The following is a 27,542-nucleotide window of genomic DNA, read 5'->3' on the forward strand; positions in this document are numbered from 1 at the left end:
TCAATGCCTGTTTCGACTTTCCTCTGATTTGTGTAGCTGTAGCTTTAAATACCTGTAAAATGGACCACTGACCAATGGAGGGGGGAGGGGGGTAAAGCAGTGCTGGAAATAACAGTCGGTCATCGGACATTGTCTGACCAAATGTTGAAAATGTCCGGCCAATTTCACATTATGATCGGACACGATGACCGAACATGTCACCAGCACATCTTGAGTCTTCTTCAAGGTGTTACAAGTCAGTCAATAAAATAATTATGTCCGGTCCAATTTGTCAAATGTCCGACCAGAAGGAAGATTTGAAAGGACATACCGGTATGTCCTCTGAATAAAGAAAAATTATTTCCAGCACTGTAAAGGGTGCACGGTTGGCTTGGATTGATACCAGCCTCGTAGCAGAAGGAAACTACATGTACCATCGTTAAATAAAGTGACTTTACCTTTTTAGTGTGTTTTGTGGTCATTTTATTGGTATTACACTGACAGTGACTTCCAATTTGTTTTCTAGACAAATGATTGTTTGTCTCATCTAAATATCTCCTGGAATGGACTGTCCCTGCTGGGATGTGTGGCACTGGGAAGATTTTTAAAGAAGAATGAAGCATTAGAATTTTTGGACATCAGGTAAAAGACAAGCAAGGCATTGGTGTTTACATTGTATATGTACTGGATTACAAGTTTTCTTAGGCTGTCTTCGTTTGGGCTCAAATGTCTTTGTTTGGTCAGATATTCCTAGGTTTGATCAATACCTGATTCCAGTTGAGCATCTATTGTTATGTGTGCACGACGATGGTATGTTTATAAAGAATACATTTTACCCTTTTTTCCAGTAATAACAGGATTGGTTTATTGGCTACACAGAAGTTAGCACTAGGCATTGCTGCACACCCAAACCTTAAAGTTCTTAAGGTGAGGTGATAAATAATAATGATAATAATAGATAGATTAATAATAATAGATAGATAAGAATAGATTAATAATAATAGATAGATGAATTAGATAGATGCCTTGCGAAAATCTAGGTTCTATAACTTTTATATATACATTTTTATTATTACTGGGAATAGTTTTTTAGATTTGTGATTGTTTTATATACTTATAGATATATTTTTAAACAGTTTTATTCGAATAATAATAATAATAATAATAATTATTATTATTATTATTATTATTATTAATATTATTATTGTTAGTATTATTATTATTATTATTATTATTATTATTATTATTTCTATGGTAGAAGTACATTTGAATAATTCTTTGTGCCTTGAATAAATAAATAAATTGATAATTGTCAAGGTTATTATCATTTATAAAGCACAGTTGCTCTACTAGTGGGGGAGGCTGTAAAGCAAATAAAATCAAATTAAAGCTCATTCTATAATAATATAATTCACTGTAAAAGTTGGACTTTGGTGAAAGGAAAAATATCTCCAAGCAGAGTGCAAAACCAACTAACTCATACTACACTATACAATATGACCCCTTCTCTGGGAATTGAACCATGTCGCATCAGTAGATGGTAAGCCCTCTTACCTTTTGTTAAAATAGTTGAAAGGTAACCAATGTGTCTCTTAAATAGTAAGAATTATTGTATTTGCCATGAATACAGATTGGTAAGAATCCTATTGGAGATGGAGGCGTGGAAACTATTTTGAATGTAGTCAAGGTGCATCGCACTATCAAGCTCCTGTCACTAGAGGTAGGTTAGATTTTCTACAAGGAAGTTGGATACATCATTATCATTTGTGTAATTTTGACTCCATGGTGCTTGTTGTCAGAAGAAATTAATGCAAGTACAAGCACAGGCGACTTAATTATAGTGAAAACTCATTAGGGTACCATTTTAGAGTGCGTTCGACTGACCCTATTCTGCATGGAATAAGAATACGCGGAGTGGTGATTTAAAAGGATAATAAAGATATGTTTAAAATAGTATTTTCGCAGGTGTTTGACAATTTTGATGTGAATCTCCGTAGAAACGAAGGATTTCTGACTTCTATTCCATGTATTCCTATCCCGGAATACGGTCAATCAAACGCACCCTTAATGAGTATATTTTCTTTGGAAAGAGGACATTAATAAACTGATTATTTTTAAAGAGAAGTTAAATAAGTCTGTGATGTTGGTTGCACGTATACTTGCATCCTCAGTCAAGGAAAACCTGCTTTTAATGAGTAGTTTCACTGTGAACTGTTATCAGAGGGTACGTGTGAGTCTGGAATACAAAACACCTCAAAGATCAGGCAGTCAAACTTGTTCGCGCACTTTCGTACATCAACGTGGGGAGGAACACAAGAGGTCGGTCATTGGCACTCACGTAAAGGGACAACATGGAAATGAGCCACAGGAAATCGAAAAGAACTTTATAATCTTAAGAAAGTGCGTGAACAAGTTTGACTTCTTTATCTTTGAGATGTTTTACATTCAAAACGAAGATTTACTTCCAAAACCGACAATCTTAATATAATTATTCACATTAATCCTTAGCGCTTTTTTTGCTGTTTTCTTTTGTTTTTATCCAGGATATTACTGTATCTCCTAAGATATTTGATGAAATCAAAGAGATTGAGAAGGAGAGAGGGGTCACTATTATCACAGGAGGGATCGGTGGTTATAAGAGACCGAAGGTATTATTAGAAAATTTTGAGTCAGTTCAAATGAATCCCTGCAAATAATAATGTAAATTCCCTGCCTAAAATCTTCCCGTAATTAAAAGAAATTGGTTCGATCTAAATCTGACTGTTTTATGAGCAGGCAACCTCACTTCAACTTCAAAGGTGAAAAGGAATTATCATTGTTGAAAGGGGGAGGGGTGAGTTAGTAAAAAAAAAAAAGAGTTGATACACCACTCATTATTAAGCATTTCAGTCCTAGCATGGTGGGGGACAGTTGTTTCCTGAAACCCAAGTTCCAAGAGTGTGTTATGTATAGCTTTAGTGTACAGTGGTGGTGAGACAATCCATTCCATTAATCGGAAGCTCATCTTTTTCTTATCAGGAGCAATCTTGAATTTTTTTTCCGGAGTCCGTGTTTCGAGTTTGTCTGCGTCACTTCAGATAAAATTAACCATATAAGAGAGTACCCAAGAATATTATGTCCGATGCCATTTTCGTGGTATTTCGTTGGGAATTATCCAATATAACCCTTTCTTTATATTTCTATTTTTAAACTAATGTTTCAATACAGCGCCAAGAACTCTATAGCTGCCATTTTTCCGCGCGATGTATCATCTGCTTATTGCGAAATACAAGTTACATACAGCAAATCAAACTCTAGTTGGGGTTGATAAATTGGGCTAAAGCACTTTTGATCCCTCTGACTAGAAGTAATTTCATTTCCAATATATATACTTGCGACATCAAGACTAAGGGTGAGGTGATTGATTTAGAATCAAGTATTAGAAAAAGGCGTCAGTGTCGCCCGTCATGTTGACGAACAAATGGGTCAAATCCATTTTAAGCAATATCGCTGCTTTTGCACTTACTACAGTATACGGCTTTAGGATAGTTTTTCAACAATATTATCGTAATCCGAAATTAGCCCGGCCGTTTACGTATTCTTAAACTGAACGGGCGCTCACTCACAAAGTTCACCAAATCAGTAAGTAAAAAAGTTTGATTGATAAATAAAAGCTATTTTTGAAGAGAAATCTTTATTTTAACCTTGTAACCGTGACGCATGTTATAATGAAAGGCATAGTTGGCTTTTTGTGTGCTTGCTGACGCCATTGGACGGAGTAAAGTCCCAAATATTGATATTTCAATTCTGAAAACTTTCTTTCTTTAACCTCTATGAAGCGTCGAACCTCGGCGATAGTTGAGGCCGTCTGATAGTGTCCCCAGAGATAAATTTGTTAAAAATAACTTAAAGTGGACACAAAATAGCCCACTACGAAAACAAGTTTGTCACAAGCACCGACTTTTGTTTTTAAGTCAGACATTCGAAACTATATTTACAGAGCACATTTACATATACGTAACATTACTGTAAAGCGCCAATACTTAACCGTACTTACAGGTGAACAGAATTCTGCCATTTTTAAAAGAAAAGTTTAGTGAACCTACTTTTTGAGGAGGTCTTTCGGACTTTTAAGATCTAGATTGTCAAAGTTTGTTTCTTTTTTCGAGGGACTAATGAAAAAGGAAAAAAATTCCAGTAGACGAAACTGTCACGTAATCAAAACAGCAAAATAACTGAACATGTACGATCGGTACGACTGCATGGGCGGTTTTTAAGGTCTTGATCACTCTTTTTATAGACTGGCGGCTAAACGAACATTGAAAACTACGCATGCCTTTATGAAGATAGCCGTGTAGTAGAAGATTCGTATAATTCGTTGATAAAAGTGAAAAACATGTTTAACCGTAGGAATGGCCGCTTCTGGAAAAAAAAGTTGATCTCGAAACTAGCTGAAGTATTTTTCTTGTAGTTTATGAACAATACGTGGGGTGCAGTCTAAATTCCTTGTGCCAGCGAATGCCATTTTTGTGTCTTGTTTCAGCCTTCCCTAGTTTTTCAAAGGCAGGATAACTTTACCTGGAGGATTGGAAGTCCCTATCTAACAATTTGTGCAATGATCTCATTGTTTCCTCCCGTAACCATGAATATGCACAGTCTAGGCACATCTAAGTAACTAGGGTGTACGAAAACCTTGAACAACATTTTATATTCTAATTAATGACCTATGCACTGGATAGAGTTATACAGTCTTTGAACATCTAGGGATGTTAAATTGTGAGTGTGGAGCGAGGTCTCGTCTGGTCAGCTGTCAGTTGGTATTGCCCAATACTTACCAGTCTGTCCTTAATGCATTGGAAGGGCAGTTATTTTCGATCCCGATCTCCACTTACAGTTCTTGCTCCCCTTGCAATTTCTTCACGTTTACTGTCAGTTTAGTTACATCCACGTGAAGAGGTTTTGATTGTCGAAAGTAAGTACCTTCGGGATTGCTTTGGTCTTACATGTATTCGCTTGAAAATACACTTACCCGGGAAATTACTGGCACTTTGTTTCGCGCGCGGTTTCCCAGGTCCTTTGGAAATGTCACGCAACGCGACTGAAGGAACGTGACATCTCAAAAAGACGCGGTAGCCTCGCAGCTCCTACAAGGTCTCACCTGATTGGAGACCACCCTTGAGGTTTAACAAAAGAACAAATAACAGAAACAATGGACCCTAGAGGATAGAGTTGCAGCCCTTTTGTTTTAGGCCTAGGGTCCATTGTTTCTGTTATTTGTTGTTTTGTTAAACCTCAAGGGTGGTCTCCAATCAGGTGAGACCTTGTAAGAGCTGCGAGGTGACCCAAAAGACGGTCACTAGGTTCTTCTGGGCCTCGCACAGGCGGCCTGTCTTTTCTCTGTTTTTTAGTTTTCTTATTTCATCATTTTCATTGCTAATAATAGGTTCTCGTTTGGTTTTTAGGAGATGCCTCCCGGGATGCGGATACTACTCACTTTTATACAAGATAATCGTCTTCGTTTAATTGACTGGTTTAACCAATTTGATAAGGACCATAGTGGCGGTATATCACGTGACGAATTCAAAACAGGACTCAAAGAGATTGGTCTTGTTATGACACAGGTAGCCATTGACCATGACTTTTTTTGATTGCTTGTGACAGTCTTTGTTGACATTTGTAATTGTTCTGTGTCATTTGTTCCATTGCCGTAGCGACAACTGGATCGATTAATTGACTTCATAGACATCAATAATGATGGAGAAATCGAGTACAGGTAAATAAATGTCTTTACTGTTTCTGAAGAACTTTTTAAACGACTGTTTCTTAAGCCATTGAATCACATTTGACCGGGGTAAATTGTTAATGCATTTTGTTTAATTTCTTCATTCTTAGTGAACTTTTACGTGGACGTGAAATTACTATACAAGAAATCCGCCAAGAGAGAAAGATCGAAGAAAGGCAGAGAAAGTTTGAGGAAGAACGTATGCGCCTTCCAAAACTTGAAGGATATGATTACGATTTGATGTGAAGAAAGGAAAAATAGGACTTCTGTAGCCTGTGTAACTGGCGGGATTATTGGAACACCCGCAAGTAAATCTATGATTGCTTCGTTGTGTTTTGACGGCGAGAGCGAGCCCCTGGGAAGCCACGAGGGGTTCTCGGAGCTACTCGGCACCGTGCCACTCGCTGCCAAAACACAAAAGGGAGTCACTCGCGCGTGTTCAAATAATCCCGCGATAATTAACAACTATTCACCAAAGTGGAGGTGGCTAGTGGTGGATACAGCTATTTTGAGAAAGGTTGTCGGAAAAAGTGCACGCGACAATCCTGAAAGGTATTGTGGGTGATTTTAAGTGCAGTGTTTTTCAAAGAAATTTAAAAGAATCGTACGGGAGGCCACTGATATATATTTGCGAGTGCTGAAGGAAAGTAACAAAAGTAGGTTCGACAGCCACAGTCGTTAGCAACAGTGTATTGATCATATCCCATATTACCTTTCGGGATTGTCGCGTGCACTTTATTCTTGACAAACTTTCTCGAAATAGCTGTATTTACCGAGCCGCGAAGCGGCAAGGTAAATATCCACCATTAGCCACCGACACTGAGGTGAATAGTTGTTTTAGTATATACTAAAACAGTGAGACAATATAGCACAAAAAGATGATTGTAACTCATTTATTCCTGCAACGATGACAATACTTCGGGCGTAAATCCCGCGCGAGTTGCTGGGAGGTGAATAGCAAAGGATATCCGGAGTTTGAGTACACGAAAATTTTTTTTTTTTTTTTTTTCATCAGAGTTGATAATGTAAATTGACCACCGTACAACGATTATGGAAGCTGACTTTTCGAGCGTTAGCCCTTCATCAGAGCGAATCGAGGAATTATGGGTTGTGTGTAGTTTTTATAGTGGAGTAGGAGCTACGCTATTGGTGGTAACATGTCAACGTGAAAAATAGGAAACATTAGTTAAATGAAAAGCGTTCGTTAATACCGTGGGGAGTAAGGGTGCCGATTTGGAAGATTAATTTTCCCTCCAGATTCTTGCGGCTTTCCGTAGTTTGAGTATCCAATCAGAGCGCCAGCTTAGCAGACTTGGACTTCTGTGAGATTCGCGCGCTTCAGGTCGCACCAATTAAGGCAGGGTTCCGAGTAGGGGTCACACCAAACCGCTCCAAAAGTCTTTTTTTCACGAAAATCCGCCCAATTTGCGGTTATACAGCAGTTCCTAAAGCCTGGTTATCATCAGCGACGCAAGCATAAGCACGAGCAACACACGCAGGCCCATTTTACTCGTTGTGTCTATTGTTCTAAGAAAAGGTTGTAATGAACAACAAGCTACTGAGTTTGCGTATCACTATGCGTCTTAATGCTTGCGCCACCAGTGAAAACCAGGCTTAATTAAGGGAAAGCACTCAGTCATTTCCGGAGACAAGTAATTTGTTTTGGTAACCAAGGCTACATAATTGTTCGGGCCGCTCAACGGGTTTCGATAAAGCACAGCGCTTGTCTCCGGAAATGACTCAGACATTTCCTTGTTCCCGTTTTACCTATGAATACAAATTTTCAAGTTATTTTCACTCTGAGATGATTAAATAAACAATTGCTTCTCCATAGGCCTTAATCACACGGCAGCCATGTTGAGTCCTGAGAGATTGAAAACTTTTGTTTTGCGCTCTGAAACTCGTTCCCAAACATTTCAACTCGAGGCTCGGGGTAGGAAATCCCTTGTCTATGGCCAATATGGCCGCAGCGCGAATAAGGCCCATTGGCAACAATCTTTATTATTTCCCAACAGAAAACAATGTTTCTTCAACTATTTTTTTCCGCCAAATGACCATATGTCTGTTACATTTTCAGCTCTGAAATCGGTTTATGTATAATTGTGTGATGCCTGAAAAGACCTTTAGTTGGAAATTCAAAGTTGCACATTTTACTAGAGTTGTAATATATGAGAGATTGACAAATTATTTATTAGTTTTATTAATTTATTTAGTTGAAAAACAGGTAAACGTTTAGTTCTGTGGTGTGCAAGCTTTTCATACTCTTAGTTTGACTATCAAAAATAAATGGGGGAATGTCCGCGTTTGTATTGTGGATCGCAGTATTCTTGTTTTAAGTACTGGAAAATACACTTAAAATAACCGGCTTCTGGTTTTGACAAGAGTAGTACAGTTAATTTACAGTGCGTTCACTGAAACCGGGCCACCTAGATAACTTACAGTAACTGACCCCGTAGTCACAAAAGCATCACCGGTCAACGAACAAATTGCGATTTAATTTTTTTTTTGTACAGGGCATTTGATTCACTGGATCTGAAAATGTTGGAATCTGTTGCTTCAGCTCTGCCCTCTGGTTGGTTTTCATTATCTGGGTGGCCGCGGTTTCAGTAAAGGCATTGTAAATTTGCTGTCAGTTGAGTCCTAATTGAGTGTCAGTGCAAAAGATAAGAAATAATCAAACAAGCAAGAGAACTCAAAGCTGAATAATTTTTGTCAGTAGCTGAGTAGAAGTTGTTTCTTAACTTAACAGTTTATAGACACAAAATCTTTCCTGGAGAATTGATCGAAAAAATCGCTCGATCTTTCCTTTCAATCGGGAATTGATAGGCATAAGCGATGTATTAAAAGTTCTCAAGATTAGAAAAGTCTCCTCCTGTCTTGATCGGGCGATTTCCCTTAGTGCCCGGAGTACCCGGAGAAAATCTCTCGGTGCAGAGTAGAGAACCAACAACCTCAACCCACACATGACGCCCAGTCTGGGAATCGAAACCGGGCCACATTGATGGGAGGCGAGTGTTCTCACCACTGCGCCAAATTCGGCCAAAATCCCATACATATTCACGGTTACTAAGTTTCGTTTGCCCCCCAACCAAGATGGCGTCAGAAACCGTGAAACTTCACAGTTTGTTATTAAGTTCTTGTATTTTTCTGCTTCACTGAGTGTCCTTTGCCTTCAAATTAAGCGCTTTCACTTTCTCGCCCTCTGCGAAAAACATTGAAGATTGTGAATTAGTGAAATGAAAGAACGGAGATGAGAACTTTGGATAAACAGCGTTATGATTGGAAAAGTTTGCTGCACTTAGAAAATACGATTTTTAAAACTTTGCGGGTTTTCAACTTTTCAGTTAAGAAGCTAACATAAGCAATTCCCTGGAGTGCAATTCGTGATCATGAGGCGTGACTGCGGAGCTTGACGCTATGTTTGACGCTCACTGCATCATCGGACTTTTTCTTTGTTTAGCAACTTTCAATGAAGCACTACAAAGGATAGAGTTTCTACCAACAACAAGCTAAGAATGAAGGCCCACTGAGCATATAGTGAACTACCACATTGCCATTAGCGTGCACTTAGTGATACTGATATAGAGTAATTGAGGCTCTTGGGTTTCCGTTCGTCACGCTAAGAAGTCAGCACGCAAGGAGAACATGTTAATCGAGCGATTAACAAGACCCATACAAACCCCGAAATGACGGAGCCCCTAAGACTTAAGCACTGGCTCATTGAAGCCAAACGTTTTTTGCTGGATGACTTAGAACGCCATTTTTCTGCTCTAACGATGTCATGATTATCAGCGCATCCGTTATTTAAGCAATTACAGCACGGCTTTGTAAATGACGCACAACGTAGTTGACCGCTTTTGGAATACCCCATTGGGCTTGGCATCTAGTTGGTGCTGTTTTACAAAAGAAAAAAAAACTAGGATCTCTTTCCCAGGCTAACAACAAAATAAAACCATATTTTTAGTGGCCAAGGGATTTTGCCAGCTGATGACTTCTTTGTTGAAGAATACCTCTTGCAAACATGTTCACGGACCGGCACTTGACTGAGAAAAACAAATACTGCGTCATATGCAAAACTATTTCGTAGGCGTAACGCTGCGATGTGATTGGTTAATTTCTTGAGTGAGGGCAAGGTTGCACTGAAAATATTGTCAATGGCAGTGATGTCGATGGCGGATATCTGAGGTTCGAGAACGACAAGAAGCTTATGTCTTGAGATTTGATTTCTTCGTCAATACAATATTCCAAACAGCCAACTTGAAAGTGTTGTAACATTTTGATAAAATGATGTCGATGGAATATCGGCCCAGAGTGGTAAGTTGTTTATTGCATTTCCAACTGTGAATCGATCACGACAGAAGACTCACAAGTGTTGATTTTGTACTTTATTATTCATCAATTCGACCCTTTCGTGAGGTGGCAATGGCCTCTTTTTAAAGCTTTAACCTAGGCTTTTCTATCTTTACTTTGTCGCAAACGAGGCTTAAATAAATTTTCTTGTTGGTCTTGTAGCCGACAATATTCTATTCCTCAAATCATACTTAAATTGCGAAGAGCTTGTTCCTGGATTTCCCAGTTCAATGTTCTAATATAGAAACGTTAACAGTAACTTTGAATGTCGTTTATAGGGATCAAAGATTGGTGCAGATGTAGCTATTGATCCACACATGCTCGATGTTTATCGCTCTCAAGTTGAAGATGTAGACATTCAAGGTAGAGCTTAATAGTTCTCTTTGTAGAGTTTTGAAAACAATTTCAAAGCCTTGTTTTTGCCGGTAAATCATTTATACGACTGCTCCTATGCTTTTTGCAGCAATCGTCTGCTTTATTCAAATTTGAAATCCTGTCAAGCTATTTTGATTAAAAGTGGTAGCGAATAGACATGAATATTTGTTTTGTACTACGCATAAATTCCAAAAAATGGTTCGTATATATAATAGCTCTGAATATTAACAAAGAAATACCGGATGATATTACCATGTTGTATGCGGAACACCAAACATGACGTCTTGCATTGTTCTAGCTTTGCAAGACGGAAAATGATATTAAAAATATGAATATTAGGAAACCAAAAGGTATGACGTCTCCTGCTGTTTCAAACATTACATGGCTGATTTTGCTCATTTCATCCACGGCTGGTAAAAGCTGAGACTCGATTGTCGCCGGTGATATTGGGGAAAAAAAAACGTATACGCGTATATGTTCAGCTGTTGCTCGAAGTTGCACGACTATACTGTAGCGTGGTCTCTATTCACTTTAATCGCTGTCTTTGCTGATCGATTTAAATTTCCATGACAATAAACCATTTACTGAAGGATCTGCATTTGGTTGACATTGAATTCCAAATAAATGGGAATTTTTTTAAAAGGAGGTGGGGGGAAGGGGGCACTGATGTGTAGACTTGTACGGTAAGTTGTTGAAAGAGTTGAAGAGTTTTAAGAAATGATTGCTCTGGGAAAGTGACCGAAGTAACCATTAACCTGCTTTAACACAACCATTTCAGGCAAAAAAATTAACACTTAATTTTGTTCGCAAATAATAATATTCCCTTACATCTGAAACAGACGACACTTCCGACCGTTGATGTTTGATCATTTAGTGGCAAGTGTTTAAAGAGACAATTGTTGGTCAATTTAACTTATTCGAACATGTGGCTTAATCTGCTATCAAGTTCCACCTTATTTCTTTGTGGTGAGGGAAAAGGGGAAAATTGTTCTGTCGCCTTTTAACAGAATAGTTTATAATCCCTTGAGTTGATTGCCAGGGTCACGCTACCAGCAACTTTCGTACAGCGCGTGACGTTTTTCCAACTTTGACACTGTAAAATTGTGAGTGAAATTCCTCTATCAAGCTGTTTTATTAGTAAGACAGACGTTTCCTTGATGAGTGTTCTTTCAGTATGGGAGAATGTTGGATTGAGCGGGGTTTAAAGTGCGATTTCTACACTTCTAGCACCTGCAAATATAGAGCCAGCATTTGATGAGCACGTGAAACCATCAGACAAAAGCGATAAAATTTGGTGAATAATTTCGCTCACATTGCAAAGATGAAGTGCAAAACGTGCTCCAAGGAAAGTTAAATAAACAGTAAACCGTAAGAACTAAAAGTTGTTTTTCAAACAACATAACATCGCCAACTATTTGGCCAGTGCAAGCTGATATTTAGCACTTGGAACGAACAAGTTATCGATATTTACTCGATCCAGACCTCTTGGCTTCCATAAAAGCTCCAGGCGCACGCAATCGAGGTTTCAAACAGAATCGCGAAAGACGGTGCGATGGAGTTCCGTCAGCCGGTGAATATAAAAAAAAGTTTTCTTTCGTAGTCATTTTTTATGGAAATGAACAACTTTCCTTCTTTCTTGTAGAGCATGGATGAGATCCCAGGACGGGTGGATAACAGGGTGTTGAGCTCCAATGGGTACATTGGCGAACTCGATTATCAACGTACGCGACAATAAGCTAAAATAGAATTTTCACCCGGCACGCGCTGATAACAAAATTATTTGCAACTACGACTCCATTTTTTGTTTAATTAACTAGCTAATTTACTTCTCTCTCGACCAGATCATCGTCAAGTGTATGTAGGGGTTCATATTCCCTTACGGCCACGGAAACATCATCACCAAAAACATCATGGGCATCACAGGCGAAAACACAGGCCTAATGGTTCGATCGAATTCAAGTCGGACGATTCAGGTTGGTGTCTTGATCATCGATTCTATAAACCTTCAACATTCATTCATTTTGATGTTAGGTGATAGTTTCTTACTTTCTTTGAGAGGCAATCTAAATTCATTTGTGGTCTCAAAACTGTACTGTACGTAAATAAGACGAGTCGTTCCACCAGTAGACAAATGCATAGCTCTAGTACAAACTACTAGCAGCTAGAGGGGTTTGGTCCTGCAGATATTTCTGGCAACTCAAGAAAAACGCAAAAAATAGTGCACGGCAGAATTTGTGTCATTTTATGTCACGATCGTTTTATTATCTTGCGTCCAGTCATTTGAAGAACAAGTTTTCTGTCTGTCGATTGTTTGTTCCAAATCGGATATATATTTTATCCTGGCGTTAACGATAAATCTGTCACAAAATTACTTTAGCAAATATACATTATATTATTTCTTAAGGCATATTGTTTCGGATTTTTTTGGAAGACTACAGATCACATGGCTGGTGAGCACTTGAACTTTCATTGGTAAAGAAATAATGCGAATACTGGAAATTACGTTGGAGCATTCACCTCTACACATATAAGGTGTAGATATGAGTCACTGCCTCAAGTGACGCTATGCATGAAGAGTGATTAATCTCAAGTGCAATTAACCAAACCAAATACTGAAGATTTCTCTGAGTTGGGGCCATGATATCACCCCCATTAAAAAGATAGTTGTAAAAAGCTGTGCTGGTAGTTGTAACCGGCAACAATTACAGCTCAGTTTAATTTAATAAATACATATTGTTTTGACTCACTTTTTTTAATACAAGCTCTTTGTTTTTTTCTGGTCAATTAATGAAAAACTGTTCTTCCCTTTTTATAATTTGTAATATAATTTGGAAGTCAGTAACTTGAAATTTACCATAGATAATGGAATGCTGTAATCTTGAGTTATGGATGACAAATTCATTCATTCTTGCTTGAACAACACTTATTGCAGTCACTATGGTTGTGTTGTTCACCTAACCTTGACCATTAGTGAGCAATAATAATAATTATTTCTTTTGATGCAATACAATGTTCAGATATTTTGAAGTAAAATGTTCTCAAACCAGTATTGAAGATTTTAACATAAGTACTTTTTCACATGTTGATTAATCAATATAAAAACCTTTTCTCTTTACATCTCAAAATAATTCAGTTTAGCTAAAATAACTGTGCATGAAGTGGTAATCTTTAAAAATATATTAAACTAACCCTTGGTTTGTGAAAGCTGGTTATTTAGGCTGTTCTTGTCAAGGTTTGAGTTTTGGTCTGCAATAGAAAGAATACATTTAATAGTGCAAACTCTTGACTGAGGTTTTAACTTGATGAAAAAAAGTATTCAAACACATGATTATTGTTTGGTGCAACTTAACAAAGTTGGCTCTTAGCAATTCAGTCTCTGACAACAAGAAAAGGTGATTGGCAAGCCAGATATTATTATTATTATTATTATTATTATTATTATTATTATTTTTATTATTGTTATTATTATTATTAACATGATTGTTAGAGCAGTTCTCAATTGAGTTTCGAAAGTAATTAGCGAATTGCTTTGGTTTTTCATTACTTCATTTAGTGATTGGTTCAAAGTTCTTGTGCCATTTTTTCAACCAATCAGAAATGAACCAAATCCAATCGCGGCTTGCACTTGCTCAGTTTCCTGTGCTTTGTGTCAGCTACGTGCAATTACTTCGAGTTTTGATTGGTTTACTGGATTGTCTCTGTTCTTTTTGATTGGCCAAAGTATTACTTTGGTTTTGGTTTTAGGACGCTCCAGTGAAACTCGCTCTATTGTTATTGCTATTGCTATTGCTATTGTTAAATATCATTCGTTTCTTTTCCAGGCAATACATCATCATCGCTGCCAACTGATAAAGTGCGTTTCATTCTTGGTGGCGAAGAAAATGATGAATCTCACAAAATGTTTACACAGCTGGCACATTATCAAAATGAGCCTGAAGAATGGAGGCAAATGGCCCGTTGGCTTAAGTTTGAAGAAGCTGTTGAAGAAGGTGGAGATCGATGGAGTAAACCACATGTTGGAACATTGTCCCTTTACAGTTTGTTTGAATTGAGAAGTTCTCTGTTACGAGGGACTGTCCTTCTGGACATGCATGCTAGCAATTTAACGCAAATTGCTGGTAAGTAAAAGATAGGTTTTTTTACATTTGTTTATATCTTAGAATATTAAAGTCAAATTGACATCACTGTCAGTGAAGTTTTATTAATCAAAGGGCATTAAGCAAAATCTCAAGGAGGGTCAATAATATTGCAATCCATCGTTGTGTGATTCAAGCCTTTTGTGTGGTCTACAATAGGATTGGAAATTCAGGTCTGTTTCATTTGTCTTAATTGACTAATATCCAAGGTCTTGGTGTTTCTGTCAAAAGATCTTGTGCTTGATGACATGGTAAACAAAAACCATTTGGATCAACACTGCCGACAGAAAGCACGAGAGATCCTACTGAAAAAACATCGCCATCAATGCAAACCCAAAAGTTCCAAAAAGAAGACAAGCATGAGTAGCTTTGGGTCATTTGCAAAGAAAGCTTCTTCAGCTGGCTTGAGTGAAATGCTGAAACGTTCAGACTCTACTCCAAAAGCACCAGAACAGCAGAGGTTAGAAGTGGTAAATGAAGTTGGTGGCAAAGGTGGTGAATTCCCTCACCTTCCATCAGCCGCTGATTTAGTCGGAAAGCAAAAAGACAGCGATGCCAGAGAGGAGATTGAAAAGGCTGAATCTGATCCCTGTCTTGAGGTAAAAATTATCTTTGGAAGCAAACCCATAATCAAACGAAAATTGGAGATTAATATTTCATAGTTTTGCAAATTCTGAATGTTCTATTCATATCCTATTGGAAAGTACTGCTCTGTTCTCTGAATACTAGTAAAAATGTAAGGGTTGCATGCCTCCTTGTTACATAATGTAGATGTTGCATGTACGGAAATAATAATACCAACTTTATTCATTCACTTCAATGAAAGGGGAGGATACCAGATGAAGGTATATGTTATATGTCATCTTGCTATATGTTATCCCTATCAAGGGTATCTGTCCGCAGCCGGATGTAATTGACTGAGGATGGATTTGGATGAGGGAGGAAAACCAGAGTACTCGGATAAAAACCCTTGGAGTCGGATTGCGATCGACGAAAACAATCAGCTCACATACGCCCTCTTGATCAAGGGTTGAACCTGGGTCACAGAGGCAGAAGTGCCGCTAAGTGGCCCTGGCTCCCCTCAAAATGGTGGAGACGATATGACAGTGGATGCTCAGTGATTTAAATAAGTAACAACACCTGATGAAAGGTGTTGGCTTCTTTATTCAGAGAAGTCAGCTGTGTTCTTATTCATTAATTGAAGTAATTAGAGGCAGATTCTTTCAAAAGTCATTTTTACAAAATCATAATGGCAACAGTTGGTTACTCTACTCAAGCTGCCAAATTTTATTGAAACCTCTGGATGCTTGACTTTTTGTGTATTTACATAGCCTCACTAAACACGAGGGGGAGATGCGTCTTGGGTTTGCATAACTGTTGAGAAGTCTCCCAACTTCCCCCGTGTTTAGATGCGGCTATGGAAACACAGAAAAAGGTCCTCTTTTGCTTAATTAATTAAGCTGAAAACCACACAAATTCTTTTTTTCTTAGTATGACAATAATTTCATGAAGAAAATTCCACCGGGGGCACAAGCTTCAAATGTTCTGGTTGGAGAACTGGATTTCTTGAAGAAGCCAGTGACAGCATTTGTGCGCCTCGATAATGCTTGTGTGCTTGGAAATATTACCGAGGTTCCCGTTCCAACTAGATTTATCTTTGTGATGTTGGGCCCCCCAGGAACACCTGGTCGATACCATGAAGTTGGCCGTGCCATAGGAACCTTGATGTCTGATGAGGTGTGTTAACTCTTTTTGGAAGCTATTTTCTTCAAAGTTTATTGGTTAATCTAAGCTTTTTTTTGGGTAGATTTTTCATGAAGTGGCTTATAAAGCTCAGTGTCGTGAAGACTTGTTGGCCGGAATCGATGAATTTCTTATGCAGGTAGGCGAAGTGATGATGTTGTATCCAATCTACAATAATTTCAGTTACAGGGTTTACTTTCTCTTTTTTATGACCTCAGGAGTCACATTTAATACTGTCGCTTTATTTTCTCAAGCTTCTTTTTTATTTGCATAATTTCAGGTCACAGTTTTACCTCCAGGCGAATGGGATCCATCCATCAGAATCGAACCTCCCGATGCTGTTCCTTCCCAGGACAAACGTCTTGAGTCTGCTAAAGCAGGAGCTGGTGGTGGAGGAGAAGAACATGATCCTGCTGGCGACAGAGAAGAGCAACTTGCTAAAACTGGAAGGTTAGGACAATAATAATAATAATAATAATATTATTATTATTATTATTATTATTATTATTTTCAATGCCCGAATTGTAAACAACGGTTCTTGTTGCATTTCACCCAGGATTTCAGATCAAAGTTCTACAAATGACAATACACAGCGACTTGCTACAACTGAAACAACTGAACAGCATGGAAATTTTAATTTATTTCATTTTCGAAACAATCAAATGTGACCGGTCAACCTGACCGGCAAGACGAAAGGTTGACTGGGCAACTCCTGAATCAGTTTAGACATTGTCCATTGACCGGCCGTTATTTCGAGCCCTGAGGATGGACGGTTATATACATAAACGGAGGTTTTTGAAAATGCATTAGTTTGGACGGGGGATGAGAATTACAGTTGCCAATGGAAAAAGTGTTACGGTGCACGCATAAGCTGGAAATCAATTATAGTATACCCAGTAAACACAAGGCATACCGGCGGTGTACGCGCAAGTACATGGACCACAGTCATTGCTTTTTATAGCTTGTTTACGTAGTTAAAGTTGTAAATGCTTTTTCTGTATTCAAAATCTATTATGTACACTTTCCAAATAGAATTAAGAGTTTAAAAAAGTCTTGGATGTCACTTCTGGAATGAAGTTAATTTAAGATGTAGATTTCAGTTTATGTTTTCTTAAGGATATGTATACCCCGTTTTTCAAAGGCTACATGAACTACAGTCCGCTATTGGACATTAATTGCACTCATTCGATGAATAAAAAAATTAAATACCGTAATAAATTAATGATAATAATAATAATAATAATAATAATAATAATGTAATAAAAATATAATAAAAATATCTTAGTGGCCAGGCTGGTGACTAAGTGTGAAAAGATAGTCGCCAGTTAGTAAAATCCAGTCGCATTGCTGACCTCAGCGGACCTCAACGTCGAGCACTGCCAAGATTTAAGCTGCTAAATTCAGGGTGCGGCTTATCTGCGGGTGTTTACAGTACTTAAATCTTTGCACAGATTGAAACTGTTGGATAGTGAGTTATCCACTGGATAAAGTTATCTGGCCTTTGAACAACTGGCCTGATGAAATCCATGTTGATTTAAGTGTGGCTGGTAACTGAAGCAATAACGGAGAGTTGTGTTTCAAACTCCATAACTTCATGTGGTACCTGAGTGCCTAAATAATGATGTTTGCCTTGTCCAGTTGGCAAAGTAACTGCTACCGTGAGCTGCACATTTCCCTTTGCCAGGAGTTTGGATCCTGGACAAGGTACAGTTGTTCAAAAAAAAAGAAAAGCCAATTCTCCAAAAAAAATTCTTCAACCTGACTCAATCTTGACTTGAGGTTGACTCGTAACTCGTGGTTGACTCTGGCTCGGGGTTGACTTGTGTTGCGGCAAAACTCACTTAAGTCTGAGACGAAGGCTTCATTTCTTTTGAGAATTCCATTTCTGTTTTGCAAAAAGTGTTGATAGTCAGCCGATGTTGGATCCGATATGCTTGAGAGAATTTTAACAATGTCAAGGGGTGTGACATATCTGTTTAAAGCATGTCCATGCTTACTTTAAAAGGTTTTAACAAAGAGCATTAGAATAATTTGTTTTTAACTTGACAGTTCTCTCTTCATAGAGGGGTTTTATGATCCACCATTATTCCATTAATAAAATTCTGACTGTTGCATCCAAGTTACCAGCGAGTTACGCAGTGTGGTAGTAGTAAGTAGCCTTTTGTTCATTCCCATAGGTTATGTGGAGGTGTCATTGCTGATATTAAGCGGCGTGCTCCGTGGTACTGGAGTGATTTTAAGGATGCACTGAATGCTCAGTGCATTGCTTCAATTATTTTCATTTACTTTGCATGTCTCACGCCGATCATCACATTTGGGGGCCTAATGGGCACAAAAACAGGCAAATACATGGTAAGTTTTAATTCACTTGCCTGCCACTTCAGGCAGTGGGACTAGGAAGAGATTTCGTTGCCTTGCATGCACGCAATAGACATAATCATGGATAATGATAATGATAATACTAATAAGTCTTTCCTTGGCAAGTGCACTTGTTAAAAGCCTAGCATGCTAGCTTTTGAACAATTGCACTTGTCAAGGAAAACTTAACAAGTTTCAGAACTTGCTGGTCTGTGGAGGTTGTCAAGGAAATCTTGTCAAAAAAATTTAGAACTCTTGTTCTCATCTGCACTTTATGTCAGATGATCATGGCAGGGAAAAGCACTGTTCGTTGGACCGATTCTGCTCCATTTCTTCTCCTGGAATTCCTAAGATCAAGAGAATACTTGTGGAATGCCAAAGTACATTCCTAAAGGGGCTAAAACAAGAAAAAAACTGTGCTATGTTCTTGCATTGTCCAGGGGCAAATCTACCAACCCCAATTCATATGTCTCTTCGAATGTTCAAGCAAACCCTAGACCACAAGACAGGACCTTTTTTCTTTCATCAAGTAAACATTAGCCATGGTTTAAAAGAATGGAAGTGTAAAATTCTTTTTGTTTAATTTTGGTGACCCACGTTTTTGTTTTTTGTTGTCTGCTGTGTACTTGTGTTGCTGGCTACAGTGAGAACTTGTCAAAGGAGGGCTTGTTCATTTTCTCACACAAGCAATTAAAACTTGTCAAGGCAAAGCTGATTGTCAAAGAAATCTTGTCGTTCATACACATGAGCCAATGAAAATTGTCAGTGACACTTGGCAAGGAAAATTTGCTTGTGTGTAACTGGCTTAAATCATTGTAATGTGAAGGAGGAAAAAATTTGGCACACCTGATAGTGCGCAGTCTCTAAACTTCAGGAAGGAACTGAGACGCATTATAAAACACCCTCATTTGCAACTTGATAGTCTATTGTAAAACAGTGAAGAACCCCTTTGTTTTTTCCCCATTTCAGGCAGCTATGGAGCAGATTTTAGCCGGTGGTATTGGAGGGGTCATGTTCTCATTGTTTGGTGGTCAGCCTCTCATTATTCTTGGAGCCACTGGCCCTATGTTGGTCTTTGAAGAAATCCTTTACACATTTTGTGAGAATTTTGGCATTGACTACCTTCCATTCCGCTTGTGGATCGGGATCTGGACCATGCTATACTGCTTTATTCTTGTTATAACAGATGCCAGTGCCTTTGTCAGATACTTCACCCGTTTCACAGAAGAGTCCTTTGCCACTCTCATTGCTCTAATTTTCATTGTTGAGGGTTTTAAAAAGTTAGTGCATGTTTTGGACGACAGCCCAGTTAAGATTGGGGATGAAAATGGGTACATAGACTGGAATGCATGCCAATGCATTAAGAAAGGTATGGGTGACAGTTTCACTCGCTTCAACAACAATACTGGCATTTACCTCAATCAGCCATTGGGAGACTGTGAGAGACTTGGTGGTGAGCTTGTGGGTCAAGCCTGTCACAGTAATGTATTTTTTCTGTCTGTCATCCTTTCGCTGGGGACTTTTGCACTTGCATTTACACTGAAAGGATTCCGCACCAGTTCTTACTTTCCAACAAAGGTAAGGATCTAATATGTAACCTTATATGTTGCCATTTTTGGCTAATAAATGGAACTCAGGTTTAGAGGAGAGTTCTAGTTATGTCAAACAAGAAGTATATTTTGAGAACTACCGTGGATTTTCAGTGACTGTGATTTTCGTAATTCTGTGGAATCTCACCTTCAAGCTCCAACCGCCAAGCTGCGTTTTGGCTTCCAGATGTCAAACTTCCGACACCAAGCCCAGAGTTCACCTGAAACCAGGGATCCCGAAATCAGTAATAGGTGACAGAACCTACCAATAAGCTTTGCTTCCCACAGTACATTTGTACATTCAAACTCTACTGTGATTAAAGTGATGGAATTTTTACTTATTGTTTATTCGAATAACCTCCAAAAAAGATATTACAATGGTATTCGAGCAAAAACTCCAGTTCACTTTCTGGAGGCAGAGTTGATCTTCCCAGCCATGTTCGGAAATTTGATTGATGGAAGCCAAAACTTAGTTTGGCGCTTAGCACTGAAGGTGAGACTCTGCAGATTATTATAGAAATTAGAGTGATAGGTTTGGAAGAGTGTGCTGTTGTGAATCTCGAAGTAGGTGTAAAAAGCGTTTTTTTTTTTTAGGAATCCTGAGTCATTGCAACTATTTTCAGGGCTGTCATGAGAAGCCAGTAGGTGGCAGAAACCTGCCAGCTGTCAGGCTATTTTGCACCGGCTACTTTGTGCACCAGAAATTTTGATTTGCCATCTAAAGAAATTTATACATTTTTTTTCAACTCTTGAGGCTTATTTAAGTGATCATTCTCTTGTGGTTTTCTGATTTTATGGAAGGAAACAACTAGCAACCTGTGTAGAAAGTACTGTGCAAGAACTTTCCATGGTGTTGACAGCTAACTTGCAAAATATAAATGCGCAACTGTCACAAAGCCATTGCAATTCACACGTGCGTTGATACTTTGAAAATGGATGGTCAGCGAAAAAAGCAATCTCTTGGTTACTTCTCATGTCAATCGAAGAAGACAAAATCTAGTGAAAATGGTGATTTAAGACGGAAACAAAGTATTTTTGAACTAATTTTAGCATCAATGTCTGGCTAAAAAATGTTACTCAAATATGCCCCACAGTGCTGGAAAACACATCTCAGAGCATTACAAATTTCAAAATTTTCCAGGGGAGCATGCACCCTGACCCCCTAGTAGTAATTTGGCTATAAATTACTTCAGCCGCCTACTCAGTTCAGGTCATACACCTATTAAAGTTTCTAATGACAACCCTGATGCATACTTAACAATTATGCAGTAATTCAATCTACACTACAGAATTTACTAACTAAGGATGCCATACAATAATATTATTAAAACAAATTTTGTTCTCTCATCAGGTCCGTGCAGTAATATCTGACTTTGCCATTCTCATTGCTATCATGGTGATGGTGGGAATAGATCTTGCGTTTGCTGTCAACACACCAAAGCTTGACATTCCATTGAAATTCCAGCCAACAGCCCATGAAAAGAGGGGCTGGATTGTTCCACCACTGGGTAAGAATCCTGTATGGACCATTCCTGCTGCAGCTATTCCAGCTTTGCTTGCTACTATCTTGGTTTTCATGGATCAGCAGATCACAGCACTGATTGTGAACAGACGAGAACACAAGCTTAAGGTAATGTAAGCTTTTTGTATCCATACCAACAACTGGCTCGTAATAATATTATTTTTGGTTTCGAATGGAACATGTGCCTAAAATTTCACACCAGTGAACAGACAGCCCCCTGCTTTTCCATCCTCCATATTCTTATGGTTCTCCACTAGTTACTCTATGTGCCAAAATTGTTAAGGTCCAATAAATACCTAATTAAATTATATTGTTATTCTCTCTCCTCACCAAGTTAGCTTTTTTTGTTGCTTTGCAGAAAGGAGCTGGTTATCATCTTGATCTACTTCTTGTTGCCATCATCATTGGTATTTGTTCATTGCTTGGTTTACCCTGGGTGGTAGCAGCAACTGTGCTGTCTGTTGGCCATGTACAGAGCTTGTTTGTGGAATCACAATGTACAGCTCCTGGTGAAAAAACTCAGTTTCTTGGTGTAAGGTATGACCTTTTTTCACGAGTAGAGAGGAACGGTAAAATAATAACAGTCAGTATAAAATTATAACAAGAAGTTACGTTCTGGATGCTTACTTAAGCATTGGGTTGACAAGCACTTTCAGTAAGAGCTGAGCAATGAGGTTTCACTTGACTACCAGAGTTTTAGGTTTATGTCAGAAAATGGCAGTGAAAAACAAATAGCTATTAACCCACTGCAGCTAATAATATTGTCATGTTGCAGTCTGCCAACTTTTATTAAGGGTGTGATATTAATTAGTTAATTGATTAATTATGTTAACTTAATCGGGCTTTCACCAACCTTTCAACTGGGCCTAGATTTTGAGGAAAGTGCTGTAGGAAGGATATGCCTACAAATATATACATAAACGTGTTTTTACCAAATTGTAACCTGTTTATGCATTCTGTTTTATTCAGGGAACAGCGTGTTACTGGTACTTTCATATTCGTCCTTATTGGCTTGACTGTTTTCATTGCACCAATATTGAAGGTAAGTTACAAGGTTACTTTGGGTAACGGTATTTGTATCAGGCAGCATTTACACGAATGCAGTTTCATTTGCAACCACATTATCTTCAAAGTAGCCCCTGAATGCAGACGTATTTCCAGAAATACATCTGCGTTCATAGGCTATCTTCAAAGGGGTTATGCCTTCTTCACAACACCTATCAGGACTGTGACCGAAATAGAAAAGTGGAGCCTTTTGAAAACAATACAGGTCCATATGTCGTGTGGCTGCGTCATTTTGAATACAGTTACTATGTTTGCACAATATTTGCGATGCATTCGTCTGTGATGGGTGCCAGGGAACAAGATCGGCGTGACCTTAATTTGGTGGTTCTGTGTAAACGTTTTCGTACCGCGTTGATTTTGATGTGGTGTCGCAGTCGGGAAGCTGTGTCAATGTGAAATGGCATTCATGTAAACGCTGCCTTAGCAGTGACTCAGTGTGATGAAAAGAATTATGATTGTCTGGCGTTGGACTAATGGGCAGGAGATGGTGGCTTTAACTCCAGCTGCATTCAGCACTCAGGGTCTTTAAAATGACTGAGGAGAAAGTTCTGCCTCTTTTATCTTATCTGCTTCTAGCGGATGTAGTTGTCTTGAAGATGGGACAATAATCCATAGGTCCTGATTCAAAACATTTTAAGTTCCATGTGATTGTTTTGTTCACAAACTCTTCGGCCCTGAGGTCTTGTGTAAGGTGGGCATCACCTTAAGGTAGGGAACTTAAGTCCTTTTGAAAAAAGGTAAAACCAAAGGAAATAACCCCGTATTCTGTCTAACTGTCAGACAAGGAACTACATGTATGCGCACAATCAGTGCAAGGTTGTCTGTCAATGCATGATGATGATAAACAGAAGTTTAATTGTGTAATTTTCTGATTTCTCATAATTCTTGTTTTTTTTTTGTCAAGTTTGTCCCTATGCCAGTTCTGTTTGGACTTTTCTTCTACATGGGATTTTCTGCACTTAGAGGATTACAGGTAGGTAGACTTAAATACATACGATTGTCGAACTTGGGACACATACACTGTAGTAAAAATAAAGAAACCCTGTTTGTACAGTTAAGCAAATTATACACGTACCTGTGATTTGTCAAGATTGATCTTTCTGGGACAGTATTTAAAAAGTACTATTTAAATTAAGAAACACACCATCATAAAAAAACCGATCTAAAGGAAGACATCTTGTAGTTTATGTACTTGACATTGTGGAGTTGAATTCAGGACAAACAACAACAACAACAAATCCAGTTGATGGGCAAAGTGGATTATTCCATCACCCAGACTACTGGAACACGTCCTCTCTTTAAGGATCTAGGAGTTTTGAGCTGACGAAAGGCTTTTCAAGTTCTACAATGTAGTTAAGCACTGCTTTGATCCAGTACTTGTATATATCTCATTCATGTCTCGCCGCTAAGGTTTTTACAAATATTTGTATAAATGACCCAGGCTCAGATATACAGGTACAAATGAAGGAGTTATTTCTTTGATCATAGACTTATTTTTTGTTCCCTTGCATTAATAATCTGTTTTCTATATCTCGTTGACAGTTTTTTGAAAGAATTAAAATCATCTTCATGCCAGTCAAGCATCAGCCTGATCTAATGTATTTGCGACAAGTTCCTCTTAAGAGAATTCACATCTTCACATTTATCCAGCTGTTTTGTTTGGCAGTGCTCTGGGCCATCAAATCTACTCCTGCTGCTCTCATCTTCCCTGTTATGGTATGTATTATTTTGGGATTTGAATACATTTCACCAAAATTTCCAACAAGTCGGTCATTAGATACAAATTAATTTGTGCAAAATGTCCTGTGAAGTCATACAGTACACAGACTACCAAACTGCCAAAGTTTTTTAAACAATCCCATAGGAAGATATAACGAAGAGGCAAGATTCTCTGTTACTCCGAGTTTCGTGCTCACGCACTCATCAGACAGTAGAAAATACTGTCTGATGAGTGCGTGAGCACGAAACTCGGAGTAACAGAGAATCTTGCCTCTTCGTTATATCTTCCTATTCAAAGCTCTACACTTAAAAGTGTATTGAGCACTGTTTAACGGCATTAGCCATTTTATTACACGTATAAACAATCCCATATATAAAGATGAGTTTAAAAGACCAAATACTATGTGAAAAACTTGGAGTCTGTCCTGTTACGTAATACACTATCTCGGCTTTTGCTTTAGTTAAGTAAAATTTACCAGTTCGCTCTGACGAAGAGTTAACGCTCGAAATCACCTTTCAAATTTCTCTACGGTGGTCAATTTACCATATCATCTCGGGTGATTGACACATTTCTCTGTTTCATTTTCCCACCGACCCAGCACCACAGTTTCTTTATAAATAGGCCATTTCCGAGTTCATGTCTGCCTTCTCTTGAAAGCGAGTCTAAGTGCGAAGTTTTTGTGATGGTAATTAGTTCTACTTTACATATGAATGAAAAACTAATTTTCATAACAAAAACTTCGCACTTAGACTCGCTTTGAAGAGGAGGCAGACATGAACTCGGAAATGACCTATTAAACCCCTTTATCGAGCTTGAAAGAAAGGCTCGTCGTTGGGGACACTGTAAACTAAAATCAACAAATTAACGCAAATCCGAGTCTGGGAATCGAACTCGGGCCACATTTGTGGGAGGCGAGTGCTCTCACCACTGCGCCATCCCTGCCCCCCAATACAGTTGTGCTCCCTTTGGCAGTCAAATAATCTGGCATTTTGAAAACATTGTCATGTAGGTATTGATGTTGGTCGCTGTTCGCAAAGTTATGGAAAAAATTTTCACCCTCCATGAACTCGAGGTTCTGGATGACTTGATGCCGGAGAACATAAAGAAACAAAAAGCAGAACTGGAAGCAAAAAAGAAGAAAGACGACAGCTTTGAGTATGATGATGACGATGGTGATGATGACGCAGATGGCAGAAAGGTTGGTTCATGAATACGCTTGTGTTTTACTGTGCGCCATTCATCTGTGAGCATTCAAATTGTCTAATTATGTGTGATGTGTCTTAGGATACGCCTGGAAAAGAATTGAATGGCAGTGCGCCTCATGTTGAAGCCCCGATGAATATCACAGAGGAGATGTGCAAAACATCATTGTGGAAGACATTTGTGAAGGATGGCTCCACCAAAAAGCCTCAGAGTCGTAAAAGCAAGTCCCCCGACAAACACAAGCACAAGCACAGACATCACCACAAGAGCAAACACAGTAGTAGACACAGAAGAGAACGTGAAGCAGATGATGGGCAAGAAGGACTATGGATGATGAGCAAGAAAGACGAAGAGGAAGATGGTGAACTCAGTGATGCAGAGTTGCAGAGAAAACTATCGACAATTAGTGAAGATAAACCAGGTGATGTAGTCATTGATATGGATCAGATTCAGGACTCTCTGCTGGAAGAGGCTGAAGAGGATGAAACTGCAGATAAGGCGGATGCAGAAGCCAAGTGCTAAACAATAGCATTGCTGCGGCAACGTCATCCTTAATTGACAGGGAAACAATACAAAGCTCAAATTTCGATGGCTTCGGAAAATCAGCCATGCAATCGTTTATTTTTACCCAACCGACATACATGGAATTGTTTTACATTAATTTTTATAATTTAAACCCTTTCGCTGACATGTATGTAGTATTGTTTAGCCTTTTAGTAAATTAACCGATTTGTGCCTTAGCTCTAATGAGAGGAAATAATTTAATAAGCTAAGGGCCTAACGTTTAAGTAAGCAATTAGAATGGCATTCAGCTGTTTCAAGAATTTCTCTGTAGAAACTAGATCGCAGACAAATGAAACAGGTTGGGTATACAGACCCTGGGAAGTTAACAAAACATGGAGTATTAGAGACAAGTGTTGTGCTGTAGTGTAAAAAGATAACGAACTTGTTAGAAGAATGTTGGATGTTCTTTTGTTTTTCTTGTTTTTTTTTTTTTAAATAAGCCAGATCATGAACGAGAAGATTTTCGTAAATGAGTAAGATAAGAAATGAGGGTAACAAACACCACGCAGTCAACGTTTGGTTATTATTTTAAGGGTGAGGGAAACAGCCAAAACATCGCTCAAGTTCTATTTAAGCTTTTCCAGGACTTAAGATGATTATAACAGCGTTCAATAAATTTGGGTATTTTTGTATTTTTACCACTTTGAGGAAAATAGGGGCGGGCCCTCTAATGGTTCCAAGCAGCAGCTCATGACCTTCAAGCGTTTAACTCCTCAGAGCTGGGATTTTTTTGAGTTTAAGAATTTCCTTATTTGGATGTAACGTAGCTCGTGCATTTCCCGATCGTGTAGCTTCGGTCTTATTTGTGTCCATATTTGGGCGTAGAATTGGTGTTCTAAAATCCCCAGCTTTGTTCCAAGGAAAAGAGTTGCAAGTTGCATGCTTCAAGGCCATGAGCTTCTGTTCCAAGCTATAAGATGTAATATCATTCCCTTATCAACGTTTCTGGTGTTTCCGACCAAAAAAGGGGTTCAGAATAGAGATTGATTTTCATCGCTTAATTTAAGTAACAAACGGGGAAATGATGTAATATTCCGAAGCATACATGAAAGAATGGACTTGATTTTGAAGTCTGAACAGTTACTTCCGGTCCGGGGAAACCTTTGTGACTTAATTGCATGTCTTTGTTGTTTCTCAATTTAGGCTTGAGTAAAGTCGGCAAATGCAACTGATTGTT

General features: G+C 38.5%; 2 protein-coding genes across 3 annotated transcripts in view; both read left to right on the top strand.

The window, feature by feature from the left end:
• LOC138059874 (leucine-rich repeat-containing protein 74A-like) overlaps positions 1-8,456 on the top strand; it is a 32,096-nt gene extending 23,640 nt beyond the window's left edge. Inside the window, exons 11-17 of the mRNA XM_068905523.1 lie at positions 506-621; positions 828-906; positions 1,610-1,699; positions 2,523-2,627; positions 5,421-5,579; positions 5,670-5,731; positions 5,851-8,456. Coding sequence (XP_068761624.1) covers positions 506-621; positions 828-906; positions 1,610-1,699; positions 2,523-2,627; positions 5,421-5,579; positions 5,670-5,731; positions 5,851-5,986 — 747 coding nt within the window. The 3' untranslated portion in view covers positions 5,987-8,456. The remainder of the gene's footprint in view (positions 1-505; positions 622-827; positions 907-1,609; positions 1,700-2,522; positions 2,628-5,420; positions 5,580-5,669; positions 5,732-5,850) is intronic.
• Positions 8,457-9,887: 1,431 nt separating this feature from the next.
• LOC138059872 (electroneutral sodium bicarbonate exchanger 1-like) overlaps positions 9,888-27,542 on the top strand; it is an 18,626-nt gene continuing 971 nt past the window's right edge. Inside the window, exons 1-17 of one of the 2 annotated variants that reach the window (XM_068905521.1) lie at positions 9,888-10,054; positions 10,369-10,453; positions 12,307-12,438; positions 14,287-14,583; positions 14,833-15,200; positions 16,093-16,338; positions 16,409-16,483; positions 16,625-16,794; positions 18,522-18,696; positions 19,672-20,280; positions 21,643-21,921; positions 22,172-22,350; positions 22,783-22,855; positions 23,783-23,851; positions 24,421-24,594; positions 25,608-25,796; positions 25,883-27,542. The exon at positions 25,883-27,542 is cut by the window's right edge and continues 971 nt beyond it. In XM_068905521.1, coding sequence (XP_068761622.1) covers positions 10,025-10,054; positions 10,369-10,453; positions 12,307-12,438; positions 14,287-14,583; positions 14,833-15,200; positions 16,093-16,338; positions 16,409-16,483; positions 16,625-16,794; positions 18,522-18,696; positions 19,672-20,280; positions 21,643-21,921; positions 22,172-22,350; positions 22,783-22,855; positions 23,783-23,851; positions 24,421-24,594; positions 25,608-25,796; positions 25,883-26,323 — 3,591 coding nt within the window. In that variant the 5' untranslated portion in view covers positions 9,888-10,024 and the 3' untranslated portion in view covers positions 26,324-27,542. Of the gene's footprint in view, positions 10,055-10,368; positions 10,454-11,982; positions 12,036-12,107; positions 12,187-12,306; positions 12,439-14,286; positions 14,584-14,832; positions 15,201-16,092; positions 16,339-16,408; positions 16,484-16,624; positions 16,795-18,521; positions 18,697-19,671; positions 20,281-21,642; positions 21,922-22,171; positions 22,351-22,782; positions 22,856-23,782; positions 23,852-24,420; positions 24,595-25,607; positions 25,797-25,882 lie in introns of those variants that run through there. The other variant, XM_068905522.1, reaches the window with a different exon arrangement.

Source organism: Montipora capricornis, chromosome 8 (genome assembly GCF_036669925.1).
Source record: "Montipora capricornis isolate CH-2021 chromosome 8, ASM3666992v2, whole genome shotgun sequence".
Classification (NCBI taxonomy): Eukaryota; Metazoa; Cnidaria; class Anthozoa; order Scleractinia; family Acroporidae; genus Montipora; species Montipora capricornis.